The following is a 25878-nucleotide window of genomic DNA, read 5'->3' as shown; positions in this document are numbered from 1 at the left end:
CTCCCCTTTTTTATTTCTGCACACACCCCTGACCCAAGCCAGCCAGGGGCTACAAGTGCATGGAAGCAAGGTTCTGTGGGCATATAGCTAACTGGATGGGGAATCACATGCAGAAAGGATGCGGTGAGCTATTGCCAGCCTGATCCAGCAGCCAGGACTGCATAGGTGTAGTCAGAAACAAAGCCAAAATCTCACTGTTCAGATGCTTGGGAGGGCGAATGCAGATTGCATTCAGTTCTTCCCTAATCCCTGCTCTCTTCCCTGCCGGTCCGTGAGATTACCATTTCTGTTATAAGGCTGCACACACCCAGCCCCAGCTGCTGTGCCCACTCAGTTTATCAGTGTCAGTGACTAGACAGTAAGCTTCCTGGGGGAGAGGCCTGTCTTTTGCTTCTGCTGCCCTGAACTCTGATAGCATTACATAAAGAATTTATTTAAACCCACCCACCCAATTAGTACCCAACATTCTGGCATGGTGTAGCTTGACCGGGGGGAATCTTCCTGACAACAGAATGAGAAGCATGTTGGAGTATTAGCCAGATTTTCACAGAGTTGGCTTTGCTCCGTCAGGGACACACGAAGCAAGATAAGCCAAGAGTACCGTGCCTTTAAAATCTGGTTTTCAGGGGTCACACAGAGCTTGGCTTGAAAAGAACATACTTCCAGGTGGGGTGGGGGGAGTAGAACTGAATGTCATCAAACTGGCAAGGACTGCTCAACCAATGAGAGAGGCTTGTTTCCCACCCCTGTCCAGGCTCCCCCTTGCTACTACATTATTATGAATGGAGAGCAACTAATTTCCCCCATGTGTGCAGATTTTTCTGAAGAAGCCAAAACCCTCAGTTCTCAAGTGCAGCATCTGAAGGCTCCCCCTGAGAGTTTCCCCCCACCCCATTTTCGACCCATTCCAGCAATCTACCTCAGGAAAGTTACTGCTCCTGCCCCATTTTTCCCCATGTGCGCACTTTTGCCTTGAGAAGCCAAAATGCCCAAGTGCAGCATCTGAAGCCCCCTCCTCCCCCTGAGAGCAGCTCAGCCCCTCAGTGTTGCTCCTTTCCAGCACTGTGCCCCGGAGTTGTTGCTTCCAGCCCCCACTTTCTCCCTTTCTCCTTGCTCGCAATGAGAAGCTCCCATAAACTCGAAAGATTGCTACTGTGATGAAGCAGAGAAGGGACTTTACATAACAGAGAAACAACTTTATATCAGAGAAACTACATCAAAGAAGCACAACATCACAATAGAGATTTAAGAGAGCATCAGGGAAGCAAAAAAGAGTGCTTTAGGGTGCTTTACTAAAGTTAGCCTTTAATCCTTTCACTGCAGGGGAGCAAGATTTATTTCTTACTTCTGAGTAAACATGCACAGAAAGGGGGGAGGATATGTTAAAAAGCAAGCTACCTAAGGTGAATGAGTGTCCCCACTAATGCAATAATGTGAGGGGTCGCTGCTGCGCTCCTGGGGATTTTCTCAATGGGAAAAACTACTTCCGCTGGGGAAACACGAGGGAATGGGACATCCCACCCCCTTGACCATGACACCGCCAGGTCACAGGGACACACAAGGAATGTAATGTGGGGGACATGGCACACTGTGGTAAAACCGCCAGGGAGCTACTTTCAGTAAAAAAAGTCAGAGTAAAAGGAGTTTCAGAAAATGTGGCTTTTCAAGAGGACAGCGGCTGGTTGGCAGTGGATTGGTGATGGTGTCATCTGTCGCAAAGGAATTCAGACTGCTCTAACTTCACACCAAATTGCTTGTGAAGACACCCCAGGAAACTGAACCCACGATGCTGCTTCGTAGAGCAAGCTGATTTGGCTCTCTTCTTGCGGCCTGTGGAACACAGTTTTTGTCCCACCTTAGCAGTCTTCATGCTTGCTTGTTTGCAGTTCACAGGCTTAACGACTTGCCTGGCCAGAGCTTGCTCTGCCTGATGATACCTCACATTTGGGTATGGTTTGTTTTCTCTGGGGCCAAGTGCGGTGATCTCTGGCTTACCACCCACTATCTTTGCAATCTCACTAGAGAAACCCCAAGTGCAGCATTCCCTGTGGGGTCCCCCTCCTTCTGCCTTATTCTAGGGATGTACGAAAGGTACTTACCTTTCCGCGGATTATGCTGATGCTGGGGGGGAGGCGTTCCATCCCTCCCCCTGGAATCCTGGCTGGGGGGGAGGCACTCCGTTCTTCCCCCCTGGAATCCTGGCCAGCCAGCTCCGCTCCGCAGGGATTCTGTCTATGCTATTTGCGTTCCCCTTATTTTTGCCGTCTTAGTCTATGTAAATGTTTATGTACATTTACATAATGTAAATTATGTAATTTACATAAACGTAAATTACATAAATAAACGTAAATGTTTATGTAGACTAAGATGTGACAAAATAAAGAACGCAAGTGGCGGCGGCCATGGGCGCCGCCATTTGCGTACGCGCATTTTTTTTTTTTTAAGTCAGCCGTGATAGGCTACGTAAACATTTACGTAGCCTATCATGGTGTTTTTTAAAAATCTAGCTGTGATAGGCTACGTAAATCTTTACGTAGCCTATCATGTTTTTTTGTTTTTTGTGTTTTTTTAACTGGAAATGGCGGTGGCGGCAGCCAAACTGCCACCGGAGCCGCCGCCGCCAGGAAGATCCGCCCCAGGTAAGTCTCGTCCCGGTGGGGGGGCAGGGGGGCAGACCGTTCCACCACCAATTTCGGGGGGCCGAATGCGCTGGCATTTGGCCTCCCCGAGATCCGTGGCGGAATTCTCTGACATCCCTACCTTATTCCCATTTGGAGTGTGGAATATCTCCAAGTCAGTGTACAGTGAAAGAAAAGGACACTTGTCCTTTTGGTGTCCTTGCTTTGCCTGTAGTTAGTATGAGAGACTCTTTCGTCTAACTTGCTGTACATTGCATGCTACAGTTATTTTCAGCATAATGTTTGTAAATTGCTCCCCAAGTGCTCCTGATATATATATGCTCTGCTTTTATTATCCAGAATGTAGAGGCCAGCATCACCAGAGCCAGTAGCTATTTATCGGGAAGATATGAATCTTTGCAAAACCCTTACACCGTGGCTCTCACGTCCTATGCTCTCGCCCTAGCAGGGGTGCTGAACAATGAAAGAGTACTCCTGAGAGCATCCACAGGTAAATGTGTCGGCAATTAATTGATTACAAGAAAAATATAATCACATTTCAGCTTAAATCTAGAGAGCAGTGGTTATGTACAAAAAGCTGATATTTTGAGAAATGCACACAAAAATATGTATGAATTTTCATACAGACTTTTTAAATAAATCATAAACTGATGCAGAACTGAGAGAGAAATAATTTTAACTTTGGAAAAATGAGAAAATGTGTGAAATGAGACTTGACAGATTAATCCATCTTTAGTGTCAAGCTAAATTCGGTATTGTTTTGTTAATGAAACCTAAAACTGCCAAGGTTTATTTTAGTTTCGAGAGTTCATCATATTGCTGAGAGTTATTTATCTGCCCTGTACTTACACAAAACCTTTGTAACATAATTATTCCTCAAAATGGAAGAATGACTGCAAAATAAATAGTACTGCCAAAATTATCAATATTCAATAGGGTTATAACAGCTCCAGAATACAAAGGGCAAATGTTCCCCCAAAAGTCTCCATTTGTGACCATTAATAAAGATAGATATAGATATAGATATAGATATAGATATAGATATAGATATAGATATATATTGTGCAATCCATCAGAGTTTGGGAGACTATCAGATGTGAGAATGGTACAATGTATCAGAACAAGATATTGATTTAGTATACAAGAGTTTATTTCAATAAAAATGATGAATTTAATGATGGCCAATGATGAATTTAAACTGTATGATAATGAAAATAATTTGAATTTTTGTAAGTAAATCACAGGTATCGAAAATGGAAGGAAAAATCCAAAGTTCATAACAAAGAATATTGCAGCAGTGACGGAAGATAATTAAGCAATTTATACAAGAGTTCTGAACAAAAGATCGGCAATACATTTGATGAAAACAAGAAGGATTTAGAAAGTAGATTAAGGGCACAATCCTATGGCCACTGGTCAGTGGCTAGATGGCCATAGGATAGGTTGGTTCCCAGGAACTGACCTCGAAGCCCGCGCTCTGAGGGCGGTTCCCTGAGAACTGAATTTCACCCCCTCCCGCACTGCCTCAAAGGCAGCGTGGAATGGCCCTGCGCTCCGCACTCAGAAGAGGAGCGCAGAGCAGCAAAAACGAGATGTTCCTGGGGGTGTGCTGGGGTGGGGAAGTCGGAAATCCAGCGCGACACATCCTACGTGTTGTCCAGCCGCCACTTCCACACTCCGAATTCCTGTAGCTAGACAGCCAAAATTGTAGGGATGTTGGAGAAATCCTCCATGGACTCCAGTGAGGCCGAATTCTTTGGAATCCAGCCCCCCAGAGTCCGTGGCGGAACATACTACCCCCCCCGCCACCCCCCAAAATCCCTGCGGGACGGACCTACTTGGTGGTGGATGCGGCGGTGGATGCGGTGGCGGCAGCTCCGGCTCGTCTTCCGGCTGCTGCCAGGCTGCTGTGGCCGCAAATGGCGACCGTCGTAGCAGCTGGCCATTTGTGTGGCTGCATTAGGCCATGATAGGCTATATAAATACTTACGTAGCCTATCACGGCAAAGAGCAGGGGCGCAAATGGCAGCCGCTATGACGGCCGCCATTTGCGGTCACAGCAGCCCGGCAGCGGCCGGAAGTGCAGCTGTGGCTGGCCCCGGCTGGCGGTTCTGCGGCCTTGCTGCAGAGTGGAGCTGGCTGGGGAGGATTCCAGTGGGAGGGACGGATCGCCTCCCCCCCACACTGCGGATCCCCGGAATGGGACAAGGTAAGGGATTCGTACATCCCTACAAAATCGGCTGTCTAGCTGCAAATGCAAGGCGGCTGAAGCACGAAGGGGACGATCCCCTCCGCACTTCTCCTGCCCTGCATTGGATAGGCGGTCACCTCCAAGTTCGGAGGCGGCCGCCTATCCCATAGGATTGCTCCCTAAATAATATTGAAAGACGCATATTAGACTTTGAGAAGACTGAGGAAAAATTGGCCCAGAGCTTTAAAATGGGTAGCATTTTACAAGAAGATCAAGAGGTATTGAATAATTAAATGAGTAAAATATTCTGTAGAGGAATGTGAAGCCTCTAACATAAGAAGTGAAATTAAGGTTCAGACTCTCGAAATGAAGTGGAGAAAATCAGGGCTAATCTTAGGCACAGCGAGATGACAGAAAGAGCAGTCAGTTGTTTGTTATTTAATTTATTATTGTATTATTAATCCTAGGAGGAGGTGCCTGTAGGATTATCTGTTTTAGGTTTAAAATTAACTTTGCCAGTCTTGGGTACTATGCAGCTTGACTTGATAACAATCATAGACTATAAATTTTATAGAAAAAAGGCAGCAAAAGAATATAAAAACTCCTAGCAGACTGAGACAGGTTGAACCACTTAGGGCACAATCCAATGCGGGGTGAGCAGAGAGCAGAGGGGATCTTCTCCTCCACACTCTGGTTGCCCTGCATTAGTGGCTAGATAGCCGATTTCGACTGTCTAGCCAGGGCGCCTCAAGAGTGCAGGTGGGGGAAGGCCGAATGGTACATAGGAAGCGTCATAACAACGCTTCCACTGTACTCTCCCCTCACCACCCCCAGGAACATCCCCTTTTCCCCTGCTCCATGCTGCTCTTGTGAGAGTGGAGCTGAGGACGAACCACGCCTCTTACGTGGGGGCAGGGGCTGGGAGGTGGTTCCTGAAAACGGAATAATTCTATGGCTGTTTAGCTGCTCTCTAGCGGCCATAGGATTGCACCCTTAAATTTTGGAAGCCAAGTTCTGCTGTATCTTCTGGAGGGTATTCTTCGAGTGAACCCTTCCCTCTGGACAGCAGGCAGGGCCCAGTCAAGACAGAGGTGCACAACCTCAGGTCTGGGGTCCCAATTCCACCCTCTGTGGTTCCCCAGATCTTCCCCTTCCTTTGGCCCCACTCTCTTTCCCCAACTGCTGACTGTTTGGTGGTTTCCCAGCTTTTGTGCAGCTTTTTCCCTATTCTAACAGGTTGAAATGCCTCTCCAGAGGCCTAGTAACTAGCAGTAAGAGCTTTACACTAAAATATGCTGGTATTTTTGGTATTTTGCCCCATCCAGTTCACTTTCGGCCCTGCCCTTCACTGGACTGTGGGCCCCATGAGCGTCTCTGAGATGGGATTCAGCCCTCAGGCTGAGAGAGGGTCTGTGGCCCTGAATCAAGGTGAGCCTCAAGGGGGGGGGCCACCCTGTCCTCTCAGACTGGTCCTACCTGGTTTGAAGTAACAGGGTTCAATCTGAGCTCTATGGATATCATTTTTAAAAAGAAAAGAAAAGAGGGCATTTTATTTTAGAAGTTGGGATTTTTGTTTTCTTCTCCTACTTCAACCCGCCTGACACGTCTTAGTCAAGGAGGGGAAGGGAGGACACTAGCAGGGCGACAGCATGACTTGTGCAGCGAAGAGGCAATGCCCTTCACTGCTTCCCTTCAGCATCCAGGACTGGCATTAGAGGACTTGGGCCCCTGCCACCTTAACTGGGTAGGTGTGATGCCGCATATGAGCGGCATGCCAGGTCTGATGGGTAGCCTGTGGCTTGGGCTGTGGCCGGCATCAGTTACAAGGCATGAAGACAACAGCCACCCCAGCTGGGTGGGTGATGCACATCTGGAGCTTGAGGTCGGTCCTCTCACAGTCTCTTATGTCCTAGTGCTGCAATGGACTCTCACATCCTGCCCCTCTTCTACAGGGAATTGGGCTGCAAGTTAGCAATTCTGCACCTTTTTTTACTGCTGCCTTGTCCTTCCTCCACCCGGGGTTGAGGCAAGGGCTTATTTGTCACGCAGTGCAGCCTGTGCATGCCAAGACAATAGGGCAGCTGACAGGACACAGCAGCCTGGACAAGGCCTCTCCAAGCTGACCTTACAGGCAAGTAAAAAGCTTCCAGGTGGCACAGGACAGGGGAGTCTTTCGAGGGACCTTATGCCCAATCTATAGCCACTTCTGGACCCCAGTGGTGTGCAACCCCAGCCTGAGGTTCTTTAATGGATCTGTCAGCTGGTTGCCAGGTTGCCCACTAAAACTTCTCAAAAAAGAAAAGAAAAGAAAAAAGAGGGAGAAAAGAAAAGGATGTGCAGTTCTTGTCTGTTTGCAACATGCGTGTGTGCGTGGCTCTTTTGTGTAGTTTGAGAGTGATCTTATTAATTTGAAGAAATAAATTAGGTGGAATCAATTAACTTTAGAAATGATTTGGGGAAATTAATTGGCTTGCATTTATGTGAAATGGGTGGTCCGTTGGAGCAGAAAACTCCAGGTTAAAATGAATGGTTTTGGTTCTGAGTCTCAAATCTCATGTCTGCCGTGTACTCAGGTTCTTGGGAAAGTTACTTTTCTTTTAGCCTCGTCCATTTGTGTTCCTGTTAAATGAGTGTTTTGTGATTGGCTGTGCCCACGAAGGCAGCCATTTTGTAAATGGGCACTCCCACCCAGCAGCCATTTTGTGACAAAGCCTATGACATTTTCTTAAAATACTAAATGTGCCCACTGTCCCCCCAAAAGTTTGGGGACTCCTACATTACCTCCAGCCAGGAGGTTATCAAAGCATGAATCTCTGTGGTGAGGTTACCTCTATCCAGGAATAGCTATAGCTGGTAAACCAGCAGAAGGTGGTAAAAGACACTTCATGCCACCAAAGCCACTTCATCATGATTCCAGTCATGTTCTGGATGACTGGAATAGTCATTCCAGAACTATAGTCTTAACTCTCAACCTTCAAATCCCTCCTCAAAATCCATCTATTCCCTGAGGCTTTTGCCTTATCCTCTTAACTTTCATTCCCAGCTGCAACCAAGCTTTTGACCACATTCATCCCTTGTTGTTTTATCTTAAAAAAAAAATAAAATTGTATGATCCTTGTGGGCAGGGTCCATAATCATTTTGTTTATGTAACTCTGTAACATACCAGGTACATGGATGGTACTGTATATATAAATGCAAGTTGCAGAGCTTTGCACGTTGATGTCCTCTACTCTGGAGGCAGTCTTCAAGGCTCTCAGTCTCAAGCAACTTGAAGCAGAAACTGCATTAATTCCAGAAATGAAATTCAGGCTTGAGCAAATCTTAAATCATGTGGAACTACTTACAAGCGTAAAGGAACAGGAGCGAACCCCAAGCAGAGGAAAACCTGCATCCCAGGATCTAGTAATGCCTGTTACTACCTCAAGGACTGATTTCAGTCCTATAGATTACAAGATAGTAATCTCTTCACATCAAGTGGCCCTTGATGTCTTCCCTCTACAAAATGGCTTCCTCCCTAGTTGGCAAGAGAAATCCAGAATTCTGTCAAATCTAAATAATTTGCTGAAGCTGGGCCTAACAATTGGAGATCTGAAATCTTTTCAGATACTCCCGACATTACAATACCAGAGAAGATTGGTGCTGACCCTTTCTTCACCTTGGATGGTGAGCAAAATAATGGCGTCAGAGGCTATTCTTCAAAAATTTAACATCAGAGCCAGCGAGACGGGTATTTCAAAATAGGGAAGTACAACCCTTATTTCCATCTTTGGGCCAAGCTAGACCTTTGCTTCCAAAAACACAAGATCTATCTAATGGGGCACCATTGACTGATTTAACTCTAGATCTAGTACAAAGTAAACTACCAACCAAAGATCCTGTACCAACTAGTTCCTCTCAGGCAATGTCGAATTTTTATTCTATAATTGTAAACCTCTCTGATAACTCTGTTGCAAGAGAATCCTGCACAGAGCAATGCCTAGCCTGCTCAACATATATGTCCAAATTTAAGAGAGATAACAGCAGAAGTAAATTTTCTGGCATCCACAGAAAAAGCCCCCTCTTCACAAATCTTCACTCCTACATCACAGCTAAAGAATGGGGCTATTTGTTGTGATGTTAGACACAACAAAATTACTGTTATACCCTCCCCTTGACTAGCAGGAAATAGAGCCCCATTAACTTCCTCGGCACTGTCTTTAATTTCTTGGAATATAACAGGATGGTCTAAAAAGCAGAATGACCCTTCTTTTTTTGAGCTAATTACTTCATTCAAGATAATTTTATTTCAAGAGATGTGGCTTTTGAAAGAATTATTATTAGATGATTATTTATTTATAACAACAGATGCCAAGGCTCCAATTTCTAAAGGCTGCCCATGGGGGGGGGGGGTGTTGCCTGTGGAATTGCAACATCCCTTGAGGTATGCCCGAATGAACTGATTATCCACCCCCCTTGGTTTCAAGCTATTAGTCTTCAGTTTAGAGGACTACATTTGATACTGATTAACGTTTACGTTCCTCCAAGGGGCTCGCCTCATTATTCTGCCCAAATGTGGCAATTGCTGGACAAATCAATTGGGGCCATCCAACTGAAGTTTCCCAGATCCATGATCATCTTGGCTGGTGACTTCAATGCCCACCTTGGGTCATCTTGGGATCTGGTCCAAAATAATGAAGAGGGGTTGGACAAGTGGAGTCCAACTTGGGATTTACCCACAGTGCAGTCCAAAGACTGCTCAGTAAATAGTCACGGTCATTATCTTTGCTCACTGATAAGGGAGACAGGTTTAATCCTGTTAAATGGTTTAAGCTCTAAAGATCTTGAGGGTGACTTTACATTCTTCAGTCACTGGGGGGCAAGTGTGATCGACTACATTCTGATTTCAGGGGGTTGCCTAGAGAAGGTCAGGCATTTCTACATTGGTTCAATTGATTCAGAGCAGAACTAGGGATGTTGGAGAATTCCGCCACAGATTCCAGGGAGGCCGAATTCCAGTGAATTTGCCCCCCCCCCCGGAATCCATGGCGGAACGAAGCAACCCTCCCCCCCCACCAACCCGTGAAATGGGCCCGGAATGGAGCCTACCTGGTGTTGGCTGTCTGGTGCTCCTTTTTGGCCGTCTTAGTCTACGTAAATATTTTTGGCCATCTTAGTCTACGTAAATATTTACGTAGACTATGACGGCGAAAATACAGGGGAATGCAAATAGTGTAGCGGGCGCTATTTGTGTCCCTTTTTGATTCGCCATTTTAGCCTATGTAAATATTTACGTAGGCTAAAACAGTGAATCAAAAAGGGATGCAAATAGCGCCCGCTACACTATTTGCGTTCCCCTTTATTTTCGCCGTCATAGTCTACGTAAATATTTATGTAGACTAAGATGGCCCAAAATAAGGAACGCAAATGGCGGCGGCCGTAGCCGCCGCCATTTGCGTACGTGGTTTTTTGTGTTTTTTTTACCCAGAGCCCTCCGCGGCCGGAAATCCGGCTGCAGACGGCTCTGGTCTGGGCCTGGCCGGCTGCTCCGCAGAGCTGCTGCGGAGCACAGCCGGCGGCCATGGAGGATTCTGGGGGGGAGGAACGGATCGCCTCCCCCTGTCAAGGATTCCGGGGGAGGGACAGAATGCCTCCCCCCCACCATCAACATAATCCGCGGAAAGGTAAGTGACTTTCATACATCCCTAACACCATCTGATTGGGAAATATACTTCTCCACCGTACAAAGTGCTATTTGCAACATTTGTGGATCTGAAAGCTGCATTTGATTCAATCTCAAGAGTGCGACTATGGCACAAATGTAGAGATCTTCAGATTGACCCCCACGGTTGGGAGCGAGAATTCAGTGACTATGTACAAATTCCATCATGCGAGTTAGCCTGGGTACCAGCGGAACATTATCCAAAGTTATACCTGTCAATAGGGGGGTGAGACAGGGATGCCTGCTGGCCCCAACGTTATTTAATATATATCTGAATGATGTAGTAAATGCCCTGTCTGGTCCACAGTCCTTTCCACCTTCTCTGAGGCACTGTCCAGTTTCTGTATTATTATATGCAGATGACGCTGTCATCCTGTCTTACACTTTAGTAGGGATGAGACGGTCGCTGGTGGCTCTTTCCAAGTTTTGCCAGCAAGAAATGTTGACTGTGAACTATAAGAAAACAGAGGTTATGGAATTCGGTAGATCTAGAAAGATCCATGGCTGGTCGCTGGATGGCCATAACCTAGAGTCAGTAACTAAATATAAATATCTGGGAATCATTTTTTTCTAAAGCTGGCAAATGGGATAAACATATAAAAGGGACGGCAGAGAAAGCTAAGATTACAACTGGGGCAATCCTAAGGTTTTCAGCTGGGAGGGGAGGGCACTTAATTTCCCCACGTTTGGAACTTTATCGTTGTAAACTATTGCCACAAATGCTTTATGGGGCAGAGCTATGGGCAAATTCAAACCTGGCTGAGCTGGAATTAGTTCAACATGGGTTTTTAACAAGAGCTCTATATGTAGCAAGAAGCACCCCAAGGGCTATAATAAGAACTGAAACGGAGGTCTTACCCATCTCAAGCCTGGTAATGAATGCAGCAGCTCGTCTCTGGCTCAGATTGATTTTTCAGCTAACTTCACCATTGCTTCAGGCCACTTTTGATGAGATGAACCATGCAGCTGGGTCTTGATCAGGTGAAATGAGAGAGTATGTGACCTAGATTGGTTTCTCATATGAATTCCTTTTATCAAAGGGTCATGATGTGGCCAGATCACTCATAACGCAGAGGACAGCAGATTAGGGATGGAGGAGAATTTCTCCCCGAAATTTCGGGGGGCCGAGCGCCAACGCATTCGGTCCTCCGAAGGTTGTTCGGGGAGAAATTCTCCGCCCCCCCCCCGCCCGGGATGGGACTTACCGTTCATGAATGTCCGTCCCGGCGGCAGTTCGGCAGGTCTTCGTCAGGGGCGGGGGCGGCAGCCGGTCTTTCGACTGGCTGCCGCCGCCGCCATTACAAGCAAAGTAAAAAAAAAAAAAGCCCCTGTGATAGGCTACGTAACGATTAACGTAGCCTATCACGGCTAGATTTGCAAAGTCAGCCGTGATAGGCTACGTTAATCGTCACGTAGCCTATCAAGGGTGACTTTAAAAAAAAAAAAAAATCGCGTACGGCTAATGGTGGCCCCCCCTTCATGGATCACTGCCTTGTTGTGGCGAAGGGGCTTGCGTAACTCAGTGAAGCCATAAGCTATGCCGTGCAGGGCCACCCAAGACGGACAGGTCATGGCAGAGAGTTCTGACAAAATGTGGTCCACTGGAGAAGGAAATGGCAACCCACTCCAGTATTCTTGCCAAGAAAACCCCATGGAACGTATCACAAGGCTAAAAGAGATGACGCCGGAAGATGAGCCCCTCAGGTCGGAAGGTGTCCAATATGCTACTGGGGAAGAGCAGAGGGTATTTCCAAGTAGCGCCAGAAAGAGTGAAGTGGCTGGGCCAAACCCGAAAGGACACTCAGCTGTGGATGTGTCTGGCGGTGAAAAGAAAATCCGATGCTGTAAAGAACAATATTGTTTAGGAACCTGGAATGTCAGATCAATGAATCAAGGTAAGCTGGAGGTGGTCAAACATGAGATGGCAAGATTGAACATCGACATCTTGGGAGTCAGCGAACTCAAATGGACAGGCATGGGCGAATTTAATTCAGGTGACCATCATATCTACTATTGTGGGCAAGAATCCCTTAGAAGAAATGGAGTAGCACTCATAGTCAACAAAAGGGTGGGAAAAGCAGTACTGGGGTACAATCTTAAAAATGATAGAATGATCTCAGTACGAATCCAAGGCAAACCATTCAACATCACAGTAATTCAAGTCTATGCCCCAACCACTGAGGCCGAAGAAGCTGAGGTTGATCGGTTCTATGAAGACCTACAACACCTTCTAGAACTAACACCAAAAAAAGATGTCCTCTTCATCATAGGGGATTGGAATGCTAAAGTAGGAAGTCAAGAAATCACCGGGATAACAGGCAGGCATGGCCTTGGTGTACAAAATGAAGCAGGACAAAAGCTAATAGAGTTTTGCCAAGAGAACATGCTGATCATAGCAAACACTCTTTTCCAACAGCACAAGAGGCGACTCTACACATGGACGTCACCAGATGGTCAATATCGAAATCAGATTGATTATGTCCTTTGCAGCCAAAGATGGAGAAGCTCCATACAGTCAGTAAAAACAAGACCTGGAGCTGACTGTGGCTCAGATCATGAGCTGCTTCTTGCAAAATTTCGGCTTAAATTGAAGAACGTAGGGAAAGCCACTAAAACTTTCAGGTATGACCTAAATCATATCCCTGATGAATATACAGTGGAGGTGAGGAATAGATTTCAGGGATTAGACCTGATAGACAGAGTGCCTGAGGAACTATGGACGGAGGTCCGTAACATTGTTCAGGAGGCAGCAACGAAATCCGTCCCAAAGAAAAAGAAATGCAAGAAAGCCAAGTGGCTGTCTGATGAGGCTTTACAAGTAGCTCACGAAAGAAGGGAAGCGAAAAGCAAGGGAGAAAGGGGAAGATATACCCAACTGAATGCAGAGTTCCAGAGAATAGCAAGGAGAGACAAGAAGGCCTTCTTAAATGAACAATGCAAAGAAATCGAGGAAAACAACAGAATGGGAAAGACTAGAGATCTCTTCAAGAAAATTGGAGATCTCAAGGGAACGTTTTGTGCAAAGACGGGCATGATAAAGGACAAAGAAGGCAGGGACCTAACAGAAGCAGATGAGATTAAGAAGAGGTGGCAAGAATACACAGAAGAACTATACAGGAAAGATTTGAATGTCCCTGATAGCCATGATAGTGCGGTCACTGAACTTGAGCCGGACATCCTAGAGAGTGAAGTCAAGTGGGCCTTAGGAAGCATTAGTAACAACAAAGCTAGCGGAGATGACAGTATTCCAGCCGAGCTATTTAAAATCCTAAAAGATGATGCTGTTAAAGTGCTGCATTCAATATGCCAACAAATCTGGAACACTCAACAGTGGCCACAAGACTGGAAAAGGTCAGTTTACATTCCAATTCCAAAGAAGGGCAACGCCAAAGAGTGTTCAAACTACCGTACAATTGCGCTCATTTCACATGCCAGCAAGGTGATGCTCAAAATCCTACAAGCTAGGCTTCAGCAGTATGCGAACCGAGAACTACTGGAAGTACAAGCTGGGTTTCGAAGAGGCAGAGGAACTAGAGATCAAATCGCCAACATTCGCTGCATCATGGAGAAAGCAAGAGAATTCCAGAAAAACGTCTATTTCTGCTTCATTGACTACGCTAAAGCCTTTGATTGTGTGGATCACAACAAACTGTGGCAAATTCTTAAAGTGATGGGAGTACCAGACCACCTTACCTGTCTCCTGAGAAACCTGTACGAGGGTCAAGAAGCAACAGTAAGAACCAGACATGGAACAACCGATTGGTTCAAAATTGGGAAAGGAGTACGACAAGGCTGCATATTGTCACCCTGCTTATTTAACTTATATGCAGAGTACATCATGAGAAATGCCGGGTTGGATGAATCAGAGATCGGAATTAAGATTGCCGGGAGAATTATCAACAACCTCCGATATGCAGACGATACCACCCTAATGGCAGAAAGCGAAGAGGATCTCAAGAGCCTCTTGTTGAGGGTGAAAGAGGAGAGTGCAAAAGCTGGTTTGAAACTCAACATTAAAAAAACGAAGATCATGGCATCTGGCCCTATCACTTCCTGGCATATAGAAGGGGAAGAAATGGAAGCAGTGACAGATTTTACTTTCTTGGGCTCCAAGATCACCGCAGACGGTGACTGTAGCCATGAAATTAAAAGACGCTTGCTCCTTGGGAGGAAAGCTATGGCCAACCTAGACAGCATAGTAAGAAGCAGAGACATCACCTTGCCGACAAAGGTCCGTCTAATCAAAGCTATGGTTTTCCCAGTAGTAATGTATGGCTGTGAGAGCTGGACTATAAGGAAGGCTGAGCGCCGAAGAATTGATGCTTTCGAACTGTGGTGCTGGAGAAGACTCTTACGAGTCCCCTGGACTGCAAGGAGGTCAAATCAGTCCATCCTAAAGGAAATCAACCCTGACTGCTCTTTGGAAGGACAGATAATGAAGCTGAAGCTCCAATATTTTGGCCACCTAATGCGAAGAGAAAACTCCCTGGAAAAGTCCCTGATGCTGGGAAAGACTGAAGGCAAAAGGAGAAGGGGACGGCAGAGGATGAGATGGCTAGATAGCATCACGGATGCAATGAATATGAACTTGAGCACGCTCCGGGAGAGAGCGCAGGACAGGAAGGCCTGGCGTGCTATGGTCCATGGGGTCACGAAGAGTCGGACACGACTGAACGACTGAACAACAACAACAATGGTGGCCCCCATAGGGAGCCGCCATTCATGTACCTTATTTGGTCCCTGTAGTCTACGTAAAGATTTACGTAGACTACGGCGAAAATAAGGACAACGCAGATAGCGTTGCCCTTATTTTCGCCATAGTCTCCATAAATCTTTACGTAGACTACAGCGACCAAATAAGGAACGCGAATGGCGGCTCCCTATGGGGGCCACCATTAGCCGTACGCGATTTTTTTTTTTTTCAAAGTCACCCCTGATAGGCTACGTGACGATTAACGTAGCCTATCACGGCTGACTTTGCAGATCTAGCCGTGATAGGCTACGTTAATCGTCACGTAGCCTATCACAGGAGCGTTTTTTTTTTTTCCTTTTGAAGTTCGCGGCCGGGGAGACGGGGCGCTTCTCCCCGGCCTGAATTTCGGCCGGGCGAGGTGGGAAGCCTCCCCCCCGGCCTGAATTTCGGCTGGGCGAGGAGGGAAGCCTCCCCCGCCGGCCTGAACTTCGGGGGGAGCAGCGAAGCGCCTCCCCCCACTGCGAAGCAAGCTGCGAGACCAGGTAAGTGACTTTCGTGCACCCCTACAGCAGATACATCATGGCAAATGGACACAGCCAAGGTGGCTAATTGCAGGTCAAATGAATTACATGCTGGGTTGCCAGCTACATTCAACCAGGCGGCACAATATCTGGCGCTTCCAAGTCCCTATTCATTACGGGTTCTTATTACAAAATGCCGACTGAATAGTATTCCCTTGAAGGAAGTAGAGGGAAGATTTCATAATGTATCCAGGCCATGTCGGCTATGTCCATTTGGTTGCAAGACAATAGGGGATTGAATTCACTTTCCGCTAGAGTGTGCTAAATATGATAACTTGAGATCCAAATATATTTTTCCACTCCTAAAGAAAAAGAGGTTGGAAACATCAAGGGATAAGGTGCTTATGTTATTAAATGGATCAGACTATTATGTTGCTTTTAGAACGGCAAAATATATTAATTCTGCTTTGAAAGTGAGACAAGGGGCTTTGAATTCAAGCCTCCCAATTGTGCTCAGTTCAAGGTAAGATAAGACAAAATGGTTTGGTCTTAGGTTTTAAACATTAAATTTTAAGGGTTGTTGAATTTCTGGAGGTAACCAGTGATTGCTGTTTTTGTTTGTTTGTTTGTTTGTTTGTTTAATTTAAATATGTTTTAGCTGTAAGGCCTGGTTCATTGTTTTGCAAATGACTGGTTGTCAATGCAATACAAATTGAATTGGAAATTGGTATATATAAATAGTCATTATCACCATCATTGTCGTCATCAGTGCATTTCACTGACTGTCAAAATTATGAACGTGTCATGACATTACAAAAGTTGAGCTAGTGGCTGGAGGCAGAGCTTTCAGACAAAATACAGGTGACAGCTGAAGATTAGGTTCCATCTTACTGCAGTGAGTTTTGTTTTGCTTTCTCCAGTATAACCCAAAAAGGACCCAAGTGTCAGATTATAATGGATTTCAGTGATTTATTGGAATCACAGCATTCAAATGTGGAAAATATATGACCTCACTCAGCAATAAAATGTAGAGGAGTGGGAGTGTGTGTGTGGTATATAAACGTAGTATTTAGATGAAACAGCAACTATATAAAACTACTGATACCTACAATGGTAGTTACGGTTACCTCATATAAGGCCATTGCTGAGAGGGCTGTGCCCTTCCTTGTCACTACCAGGATGTGCGCCCCCCCCCACTGCCACCACAAGGGACATGACACACACCTCTACTGCTGCCACGAGGGCCATGCAGTGTCTTTTCCCAGTATACCAGGGTCGAAATAGGCTCAGACTAACAACATCCAGTTTTTAACTTGCTATGTGTTATAGCACATTGATAATCTCTTCATGGAAACTTGACAGAAATAAGATGGGAAGTGTGGCTGCTTGGAAAATGGGCTCATATATCCTAAAGATTTGGTTCTCTGCTGCTATTTAGACAGAAATCGGTGGGAAGATCACAATAATCATGCCATTAGCATTGAAGCTACCTCCTACGCCCTGCTGGCTTTACTGAAAATGAAGAAGTTTGATCATGTTGGTGTCATAGCCAAATGGCTGATAGCACAGAAATATTATGGAGGAACATTTGGACATATCCAGGTGAGAATCTGCTTTACTGCCTTTGACTGTGTTATAGAAATTTCAGTTGTAGTATGTCTGTTATCCCATGATTTTATAAGCTAGGCTATGTCTGTTTTACCTCAGTGTGAGACTGCCATGCTAAACAAAGACACAGCGCCTTATCAGAGACTCAAGAATGCCAAGAATGTGTTTACTAGAGTACAAGGCTACCTCTCTGCGCATGCCTAGATATGTCAAAGGTGCTGCCTGTCTTCTGTTTCCCTCTCAGCTAGACAAAGAGATTAGTACAGCGCAAGCGTAAGACAGCCCCAAAGGTCTTGCCTATATAAACTTTTGAATCACATCACTGGATTGTAACCTTTGATGGAGCGTTAGCCCCAAGGGTTGCCTTATTCTGCAGAATAAAATCGTGTTGGACCAGATCTCTGCCTCCTCTCGTTCTTGGTAAACGAATTAGAAGGTCTACCAGGGAAAAAAAACACAATTTTTGTAACAACTGTAGACTTTATGCAGTGGCTTCTGAAGAGGAAGTTCCCTAAGTTGAACTGCTTAAAACTTGGCAGTAGCCTGTACAAAACTGTCAATGGGGAACTGATTGAGGAACTCCTCTTTGTCATGAGAAAAGGCCTGCACAGATGTGTGGCTGAATTGTCCCTCTAGAAAGATGCTGGCTACACCAGCCAGATCAATTAGATTGCACCAAGGCATGCTGATCTGTCTCTTGGCATTAATGGGTTTTCTTTCCCTATTTGCTGCATTATCCTATCATTGTTTTAAGATTTTGAAATTGCCCTAAAATGGGTGGGCAACCTGTAGCACTTCAGATGTTTTGGCTTATACCTCCCATGAATGCTCACCATCAGCTATGCTGGCTGGGACTGATGGGAGTTGTAGGCCAAAACATCTCAAGGGCCACAGGTTGCCTAGTGCTGTTCTAGATGCTTTACCTAGCTCAAATCAAGACTGGCCCTACCATTAGGCATGAGGTAGATAAACTGGAGTAATTCCAAAGAGAGTTTTGAAACTTATTGAGAAACATCAGAAGAGGAAGCATGAGTGACTTGTGTTTCTGGTTCTGGGATAATCTGTGAAGAGTCATGCATTCCTGGAAGCACAACTCCCTCGCTCATTTTCTGTTTTGGCATTTCCATGTCATGGAGATGTTGTAGGTCTATAGCTCCCATCATCCCTATTGGCTGGGGCTGATAAGAATTGCAGTCCAATTGTTGCAGAACTCAGAGTCAGAGAGACCACGGAGTGAAGGAAAAAGAGATTCTTTATTTAACGCGCGGGCTTAAGGCTGGAATCATTTCCAAAGAGCCAGAAGCCCCGAAATACATCAGCACATTGTTTTTATAGACATTGTGACACATATGAAATGGCTCCTCCTCCCCTTCCCGTGTGGGGTTGCAGTCCTCAACATTTCTTCTCCTAGCACCATTGTTTATAATACAAGAACTGGGTTATAGGGTAGCCATGATAAGGAGAGAACAGAAGAGAACAGCAGAGAACAAGATAGACAATTGTATGACCTTTGACAAGATAAGGAATTCCTGTGTCTCGTTAGCTTACAACAATATATTCAAGGGAGAAAGAGCTCAGCAAGAACATGAAGCATGAGACTGCATGAGGCTACTTAGTCTGACCCCCGATATAGCTGCTACACAATAATGTCTGGAGGGTCACAGGTTCCTCACTGTGTTTTAGGGGGTCCATACCTGGCTGGAATCCATTCAGGCTTAATCCATCACATATGGACATTTCTTGGGGCTTCTCTACAGAGCGATTTATTGCATGTTCATGATTGGCCACTCACAGAAGTTTGAGTGTCCTTTACATGACATGTCAACCCCTAGGATGTCTCCTGCATGTTTCCCCAGTTATCTCACTTTCAAAAAGATGGGAGATAAGCTGTAATAAACCTTAATTGTGCAATATCAGCAGTGTGTAATCCCGGAATACCACTATAATTCAGCCACTAGATGGCTGTGTTTCATTGAACATATACAGCATTGCCAAGAAAGGAAGTCTTCAATTCCACATCACGTGTTCACGGTCTAAAGGAGCCCATCATAATCCTGCAAAGAAAATGGAAGCAGAAAGCCCTGGTAAAGTTGCGGGATTTTAGCCTGGTGTAGAAATACTCTTGTTCTTCAACATGCTACACAGTAGCAACTACAGTCTAGGACACATCAGAAATATTAAGCTAAATATCAGTCACTTACTGCGATGTCACAGTAAGCCAGAATTACCAAGAATTCTGGCTTACCATGAACAAGCAAGTGTGTGGGTACATACTACTCTTGCTCCTGCCAGTAGAAGCAATTAAACAAACCATAGAAGCTCCCTCTGGTTTATGTAGGTATGGTGGAGAATTCTGCCACGGATTTCAGTGAGGCCGAATGCACTGGCATTCGGCCCCCCGAAATCCATGGCAGAATGGCCTGCCACCCCCCCGCCGATTCCCCCCGGGACAAGACTTACCTGGGGCTGATGTTTCGGACAGCGGTGGCTCCAGCAGCGGCTTCGGCGGCAGCTGGTCTTTCGACCGGCTGCCGTTTGCATTCTGGTCTTTGCTGTGATAGGCTACATAAATCTTTACGTAGCCTATCACGGCAAGCCAATCCAAAAAAAAAAGGCATACACAAATGGTTAAAAATAAATATTTACGTAGAGTATTACAGCAAAAAAAAGGAGAACGCAAATAGCGCAGTGGGTGCTATTTGCGTTCCTTTTTTATTTGCCGTTTTAGCCTATGTAAATATTTACGTAGATTAGAATGGCGAAAAATAAGGAACGCAAATGGCAGCCGCCGTAGCCATTTGTGTACACCGTTTTTGTTTTGTTTTGTTTTTTGATTGGCTTGCCGTGATAGGCTACGTAAAGACTTACGTAGCCTATCATGGTGAAATACAGGGACGAAAACGGCAGCAGCTATTGCAGCCGCCATTTGCATCCCTGCTGCCCAGTGGCCAGATGTCTGGCCGTGGGCGGAGCTGGCCTGCAGCTCCGTGGAATCCCCGTGGAGCGGAGCCAGCCGGGCAGGATTCCGGGGGGAGGGACAGAGCACCTCCCCCACCACTGCAAAGCAGATCCACGAAACGGTGACTTTCGTACATTCCTAGGTTTATGTGATGTCTGAACTGGGATCTCTGGCTTGTTCCCCTCATAACAAGCCAGAATCGTAAGCTAAGAACAAAGCACAGTGTAAGACATTGGCTTGTTAGGTCCCTAGACATATGCACATGGGTGTTTAAAGAACCGTGCGTGTGTGTACTCAGATGTGAATGTCATCCACACTTAGGGGTTGGTTCCAGATTTGATCCAACCCTAAGTGTCTGTTGCAGGAAACCCCAGTGCCTCATCAGGAGACACATAGTACGCATGTTTGCTACATTAAGTGTGGAGTTGCTTTCAGTGGGCTTCAGTTCCCTGGTCTCCTCTGTCACCAGACTTTTCATTCATTCATTCATTCATTCATGCCAAGGAGCTAATTTAGATGTTCACTGCAAGGTGGTACTTCCTTACTCCATTTTCCCTCTACCATTCCAGTCGACCATCATGGTGTTCCAAGCTCTTGCCCAATTCGAGATCAACATGCCACCCGCTGAGATCCTGAGCCTGGATGTTTCCATTCTATTTCCACAAAGTTATCCAGTATTTTTCCAAATTAAAAATGAGAATGCCCGACTTCTCAAGACAACAGAGGTATGATATTCCTTTGTGCAATTTTAGGCATTATTCTTTGTTTAGATTTCTAACCCACCTTATTAAAAGGGTTCATGCAGGGATCACAAACTAAAGCTCAATGAAACCAGTGATATAAATTAACAAAGAAAGCTAAAATTATTGGAAAGACTTCCAGCAGTATATAACAGCCACTTCCCCTCCCCGATCCCCAGCCCTCGGCTACTATGCATATGAAAATCCAGCTGGACACATGGCTGCAGGAGTTGGAGCAGCAGCCCCAGCCAGCCAGGTCTCCATAATAAATGCCAGGTCTGCACCCTCATCCCAGATCATGTCATGGATGACAGATGTTTTCTGGGTAACAGACCTGGCATTGCAGAGCAGCAAACGAAGGCCAGAAGGTGGAGACATGCCTCCCTGAGCTATCCTGGGGCTCTGGGCAGGCCCAGAACGGGATAGATAGTACATATCTCTCCCTTGTTCCCCTTACCTGGCATGGCCTGTCCCTAGCGCTCTGCCAGTGCCTGCCACCCAGCCTCTTATAGTCTGGCCCCAAAGGCTCCCCCCACTGCCTCCATCAGGTGGACACATGCCCCCTTGCTTCTGCCTATCAGGCAGGCTACCCACCCCTAAAAACACAACAGAATCCCCCCCAAACCCACCCCCCACCAACAATTGAACAAAAATAAAAAAAAATATCCCCTTTATAAATACTGCCAGGCAGGAGGGCAGCTGGGGCCACTCCATCTTCCCTGGGTGGTGACTTCTCCTGCAGGTACTGGCTCTCCTAGGCCACTTCAGCCAGCCAGCTTATATAGCCCTTCCAAGAAGGGGCAGGTGGAGGTAGTCAACATAGCTGGCTCAGTATGTGGGGGCCTGGTCCTGCAGGGAATGGCAGTCTGCCAGGCAGAAGCCCACAGGGAGAGCAGTGGTAGTGGTGGCACCAGCACCAGCGAGCAACAGCAGCAGGCACTCCATCTTCCCTGGGTGGTGGCTTCTCCAGCAGGTACTGGCTCTGTTATTTTTCTTGCAACAGACTAACCTGGCTATCTATGTGGAAATAAGCCAGATATACCAGAAGTCTCCTCTCCTTAAAAAAAAACACAAAAAACTAGCAAGTAGGCATATCATTCTTAATTATCTTCTCTATCAAATTAGAGCGATCACCTCATCATAAAGTTGTAATGCTTTTCCTCGCTGTCGCTGTCATATTCACGGAGAATTTATGCTGGCCATTTTTGCCCCCACCACCTCCCCTAAAATAGATTCTCCCAAATCTCCATAGGAATATTTGCTCCTATATACTGTGCCCATTGCTTCATGAAGTCTTTTACTTGTTCCAGTATAGATTATTTACAAGTAATGTATACATTTTAGATAATAAATTACTATTTTTTTTTCAAAATCTATTGTTCCTTGATTTTTCTCTATTCAGTTCATAATGATCTAATATGAAAGGGTTTATACAGTTTAGGTTGCAATCCTATGGTCCCTGGGACCAAGGCCAGCCCTGCCATGAAGCTGGGTGAGGTGCCTGCCTCAGGCTGTGGAGCAGGAGGAACGGCGAACTATGCAGTCCCCCATGCCCCACCAGGAGGAACTGCTGCCTTAGTGGGCCACCCTCCCTCACCCCCATGCCTCCCTGCTGCTGCTTCTGTCACTGCCACCACCTGGTCCTCAAGTCCTCTTAGAGTAAACAGTGGATAGACAAGCTCTCTGAAGAGATGGGTGAGCTGGAAAAGTAGACAGCACAGCTCTTCAGAGACCTGACCGGGCCCAAATGCCTGGCTTGAGGATTCTTCCTCAAGGATTTGAGGATTTGGGCCTGGCTGGGACTCTGAAGAGCCACACCAACAACTTTTCCAGCTGACATACAGTAGTTCTTCAGAGAATGGGGGGAGGGGGATGTACACCAGTCCTTGAGCTGGTGTATTTATTTTCCCTCCAGCTGTTCCTGCCACCTTCTGTCCTGCCTACGCAAGCAGGACAGAAGGGCTTGGTATCTTGTATTGCCTACGCAAGCCAAGCAGGGCTTGGTATCTTTCAACATGGGTTCTTCCTACTGTGCCTTCTTTGGATTGCTCTGCCTGAGCTATAAAAGAAAATCTTATCTTATTTTCCCATATTAGCTATTTGTAGAGTTAATTCTTGTCTTTTGCTCACACTTTTTTATACCGTGGTTGCTTTTCAGACCCATTTGAATCAAGATTTAACTGTGAAAGCATTAGGCCAGGGACGAGCGACTATGACTATTACGACCATGTATTATGCAAAGCTACAGGAGGGGGAAGCAGCTCAGTGCAGGAATTTCGATCTGCAGGTTTCTGTTGAAGAAGTCCAGCTGAGTAAGTCTGAGTGGTGAGCTTAGATTTGTTACAAATACCCAGTTTTAATGAAAAGTGGACCTCCTGAGGTTTTAAATCTTGATGTGGATGATGTATATGCATGTAGGAGTGGGTGCATTCACATCAGTATTCCTGTCACCATCTCTTTTCATTTCAGTCTTGTCCCTCAGATTTCTGGAACAAATATTCATGTGATACCTATACATGCTTACTTCAGCAGAAAATTGAGGGCTGGGGTTCTAAAAACTGTTGATCTGTACATTTGCACCCATGCTTACCCTGAGAAATGTGATCCAGCTTGCCAATGAAGTGGGGTGTATTTTGGGTCCAGGTCATAGCAGTGGCAGTTGAGAGGGTTCACTAGGCAAAACTACTGGTGGCCCCAGTGTAGCAATAGCAGGGGAGGGGCTTTCCCACCCTTACCTTTCCATGCTGAGAACTGAGGGTACCAAAGCCTGCACCATTATGGTTGCTGACTGGGTGGTCGACCCTGCTGACACCAGCAACCTGTTCCCATGCCAGGGTGACTATCCAGTCAGCAAACATGTGCTTGCATGGTGCTGGTTTGGCAGCTCCTGCCTTCAGTGCCACTTCTTGCCCTTACGTTTTTTCACCAAGAATACCCCTCCCTCTCTATCGCTATCCAAATCCATAGGAATCTCCTTTCTCTTCCCAGCAGCACCTCCCTCTGCTCCCTTCATTCCATTTCTTTTGTGCTTCAATGAGTTGCTCTGAAAAGCCAAGTAAAAACCTTCTAGGGCAGAATTACACCGTTGCTCCTGTGATAATGGCTACCATCTACCTGAGGATGTCATCGCAGTGACTAAAGTGGATTCTCTAAAGGCAGCCTTCAAATCTAAAATGCTTAGGAACATAGGAAGAAACACAGGAAGCTTCCTTATACTGAGTCAGATCATTGGTTAATCTAGCCCAGTACTGTTGACACTGACTGGCAGTGGCTTTCCAGGATTTCAGGCTGGAATTTTTCAGAGCTGGGACCTTCTGCATGCAAAGCAGGTGGTCTGTTACTGAGCCACAGCTTCTTCCCTTAGGAACTGATGAACTACTGATGATCAGTGTAAACCCAGAGGAGCTTGGCTTTCCAATGTAAACCCAGAGTAGAAGCTGCCCTACATAAGGGTTTCTTTTCCATAGCCTCTGTTCTTGCTAGAGCCACCTTCACATGAGTCAACAACATGGTAAGGAAGCCTTCAACAAAGACACCAGGAGGAGCCTCCATAGGTTTTCCATGTCTCAGCCCTCACAACAGATGCCTCTTTGGGCACCCCACAATTTAAAGGCTTGTCTCTAGCCTCAGATGTGGTGGCTAGAAGGAACCACTGGCTCCACATCTATGGGGTGGATGCCAAAGCCAGCCTAGCCAGTATTCCACCCTAGCCAGTCCTGTGTGGCTCCTTTGGTATTCCTGGGAGAAAGAAGGTGTCCATGCATACCCTCACTTGGATGCTTCTCTTCCCAACTTCAGTGTCTTGGGGATGTAGGAGTCATTACCTTCACAGTGCAGAGGTATGGCTTCCTCAGCAGTAGGAAAACTCCTAGTTCTTTTCCTTCTTTGGGTGGGAGTTTTTTTGACATCTCTTTGGACTATCCTTCTAGCTTTTTAATCAGCTGGACCTCAAGATTCCAGTGCTAGTATCGCTGAGGAAATCCAAATGGTCAGCTGTCTGAATCAGGGAAGACTGTAGGCGTTATCACAATCTATGCCAGCCTCAGAGGCTGTGGGGCCCTATTGCAACAGAAGAGGGCTAAAAACAAAAATGTCTTAGTGTTATGAGCACTCAGGCTGGCTCTCCTCTGCTTTCAGCACCTGATGAAGGGCTACGATGTCCTGATTAGATCTGACAGCACATCCACAAAAGCTTGCATCAACCAGCAAGAAGGCATTCACTCTCACTTCTGTTGGAAGCTACCACCTTCTCCTCCTCAGCAGAGGGTTATATGGAATCCATACAAGCAGACCACTACAAGGGAACCCTTGACTCCTAGGCAGACTAATTCAGTCACTAGAAGCTGGACACAAAGCAAAGTAGTTGCTGAACTTTCATATTTTTGATGGGGTGACACAGCCAGGTTTGGAAATCCAGTAGTAGACCTCTTCCCTGCACCAAACAACAAACAGCTACCCAGATTTGGTATAAGAAATAGTCAATGTCAGTGTCAATTAGGGATGGGGAGGAATTTGGTGGGTCTGATTTCTGAAGTGGACTCACCTGATCTGCAACTCATATACCAATGCGCAGATTGGACCGTGGCCTGCTTCAAATCTGAATTCCAGAATGAGGTGGACATTGTAGTGAAAAAAGCATGATTGCCCCCCTAGGTTCAAGGGGGAAGCCATATTCTTTTCCCTAAAATGTCCCTGGCATGTATAGATGATGAATTAATCCCTTTTTCATAAAGATGTTGGTGCCATTGGACAGTCAAGCTTGCTATTCCTCAGTGATCTCACTGCAATGATCTCATTGCTTCATGGAATTTATGCAAAGAGACTGGTT

The 25878-nt window shown here is 46.0% G+C and overlaps 1 protein-coding gene across 1 annotated transcript in view; it reads left to right on the top strand.

Moving 5' to 3' along the window:
* Window positions 1–25878, top strand: part of LOC146353174 (A.superbus venom factor 1-like) — a 197941-nt gene that overhangs the window by 148448 nt on the left and 23615 nt on the right. Inside the window, exons 28-31 of the mRNA XM_084835880.1 lie at window positions 2979–3129; window positions 17182–17345; window positions 20880–21035; window positions 23209–23362. Coding sequence (XP_084692006.1) covers window positions 2979–3129; window positions 17182–17345; window positions 20880–21035; window positions 23209–23362 — 625 coding nt within the window. The remainder of the gene's footprint in view (window positions 1–2978; window positions 3130–17181; window positions 17346–20879; window positions 21036–23208; window positions 23363–25878) is intronic.

Source organism: Heloderma suspectum, chromosome 2 (genome assembly GCF_057233095.1).
Source record: "Heloderma suspectum isolate Gila_16-S chromosome 2, 16-S_ref, whole genome shotgun sequence".
In the NCBI taxonomy this organism is placed as follows: domain Eukaryota; kingdom Metazoa; phylum Chordata; class Lepidosauria; order Squamata; family Helodermatidae; genus Heloderma; species Heloderma suspectum.
The sequence above is the reverse complement of the archived record's forward strand: the minus strand, read 5'-3'. Positions and strand labels throughout refer to the sequence as shown.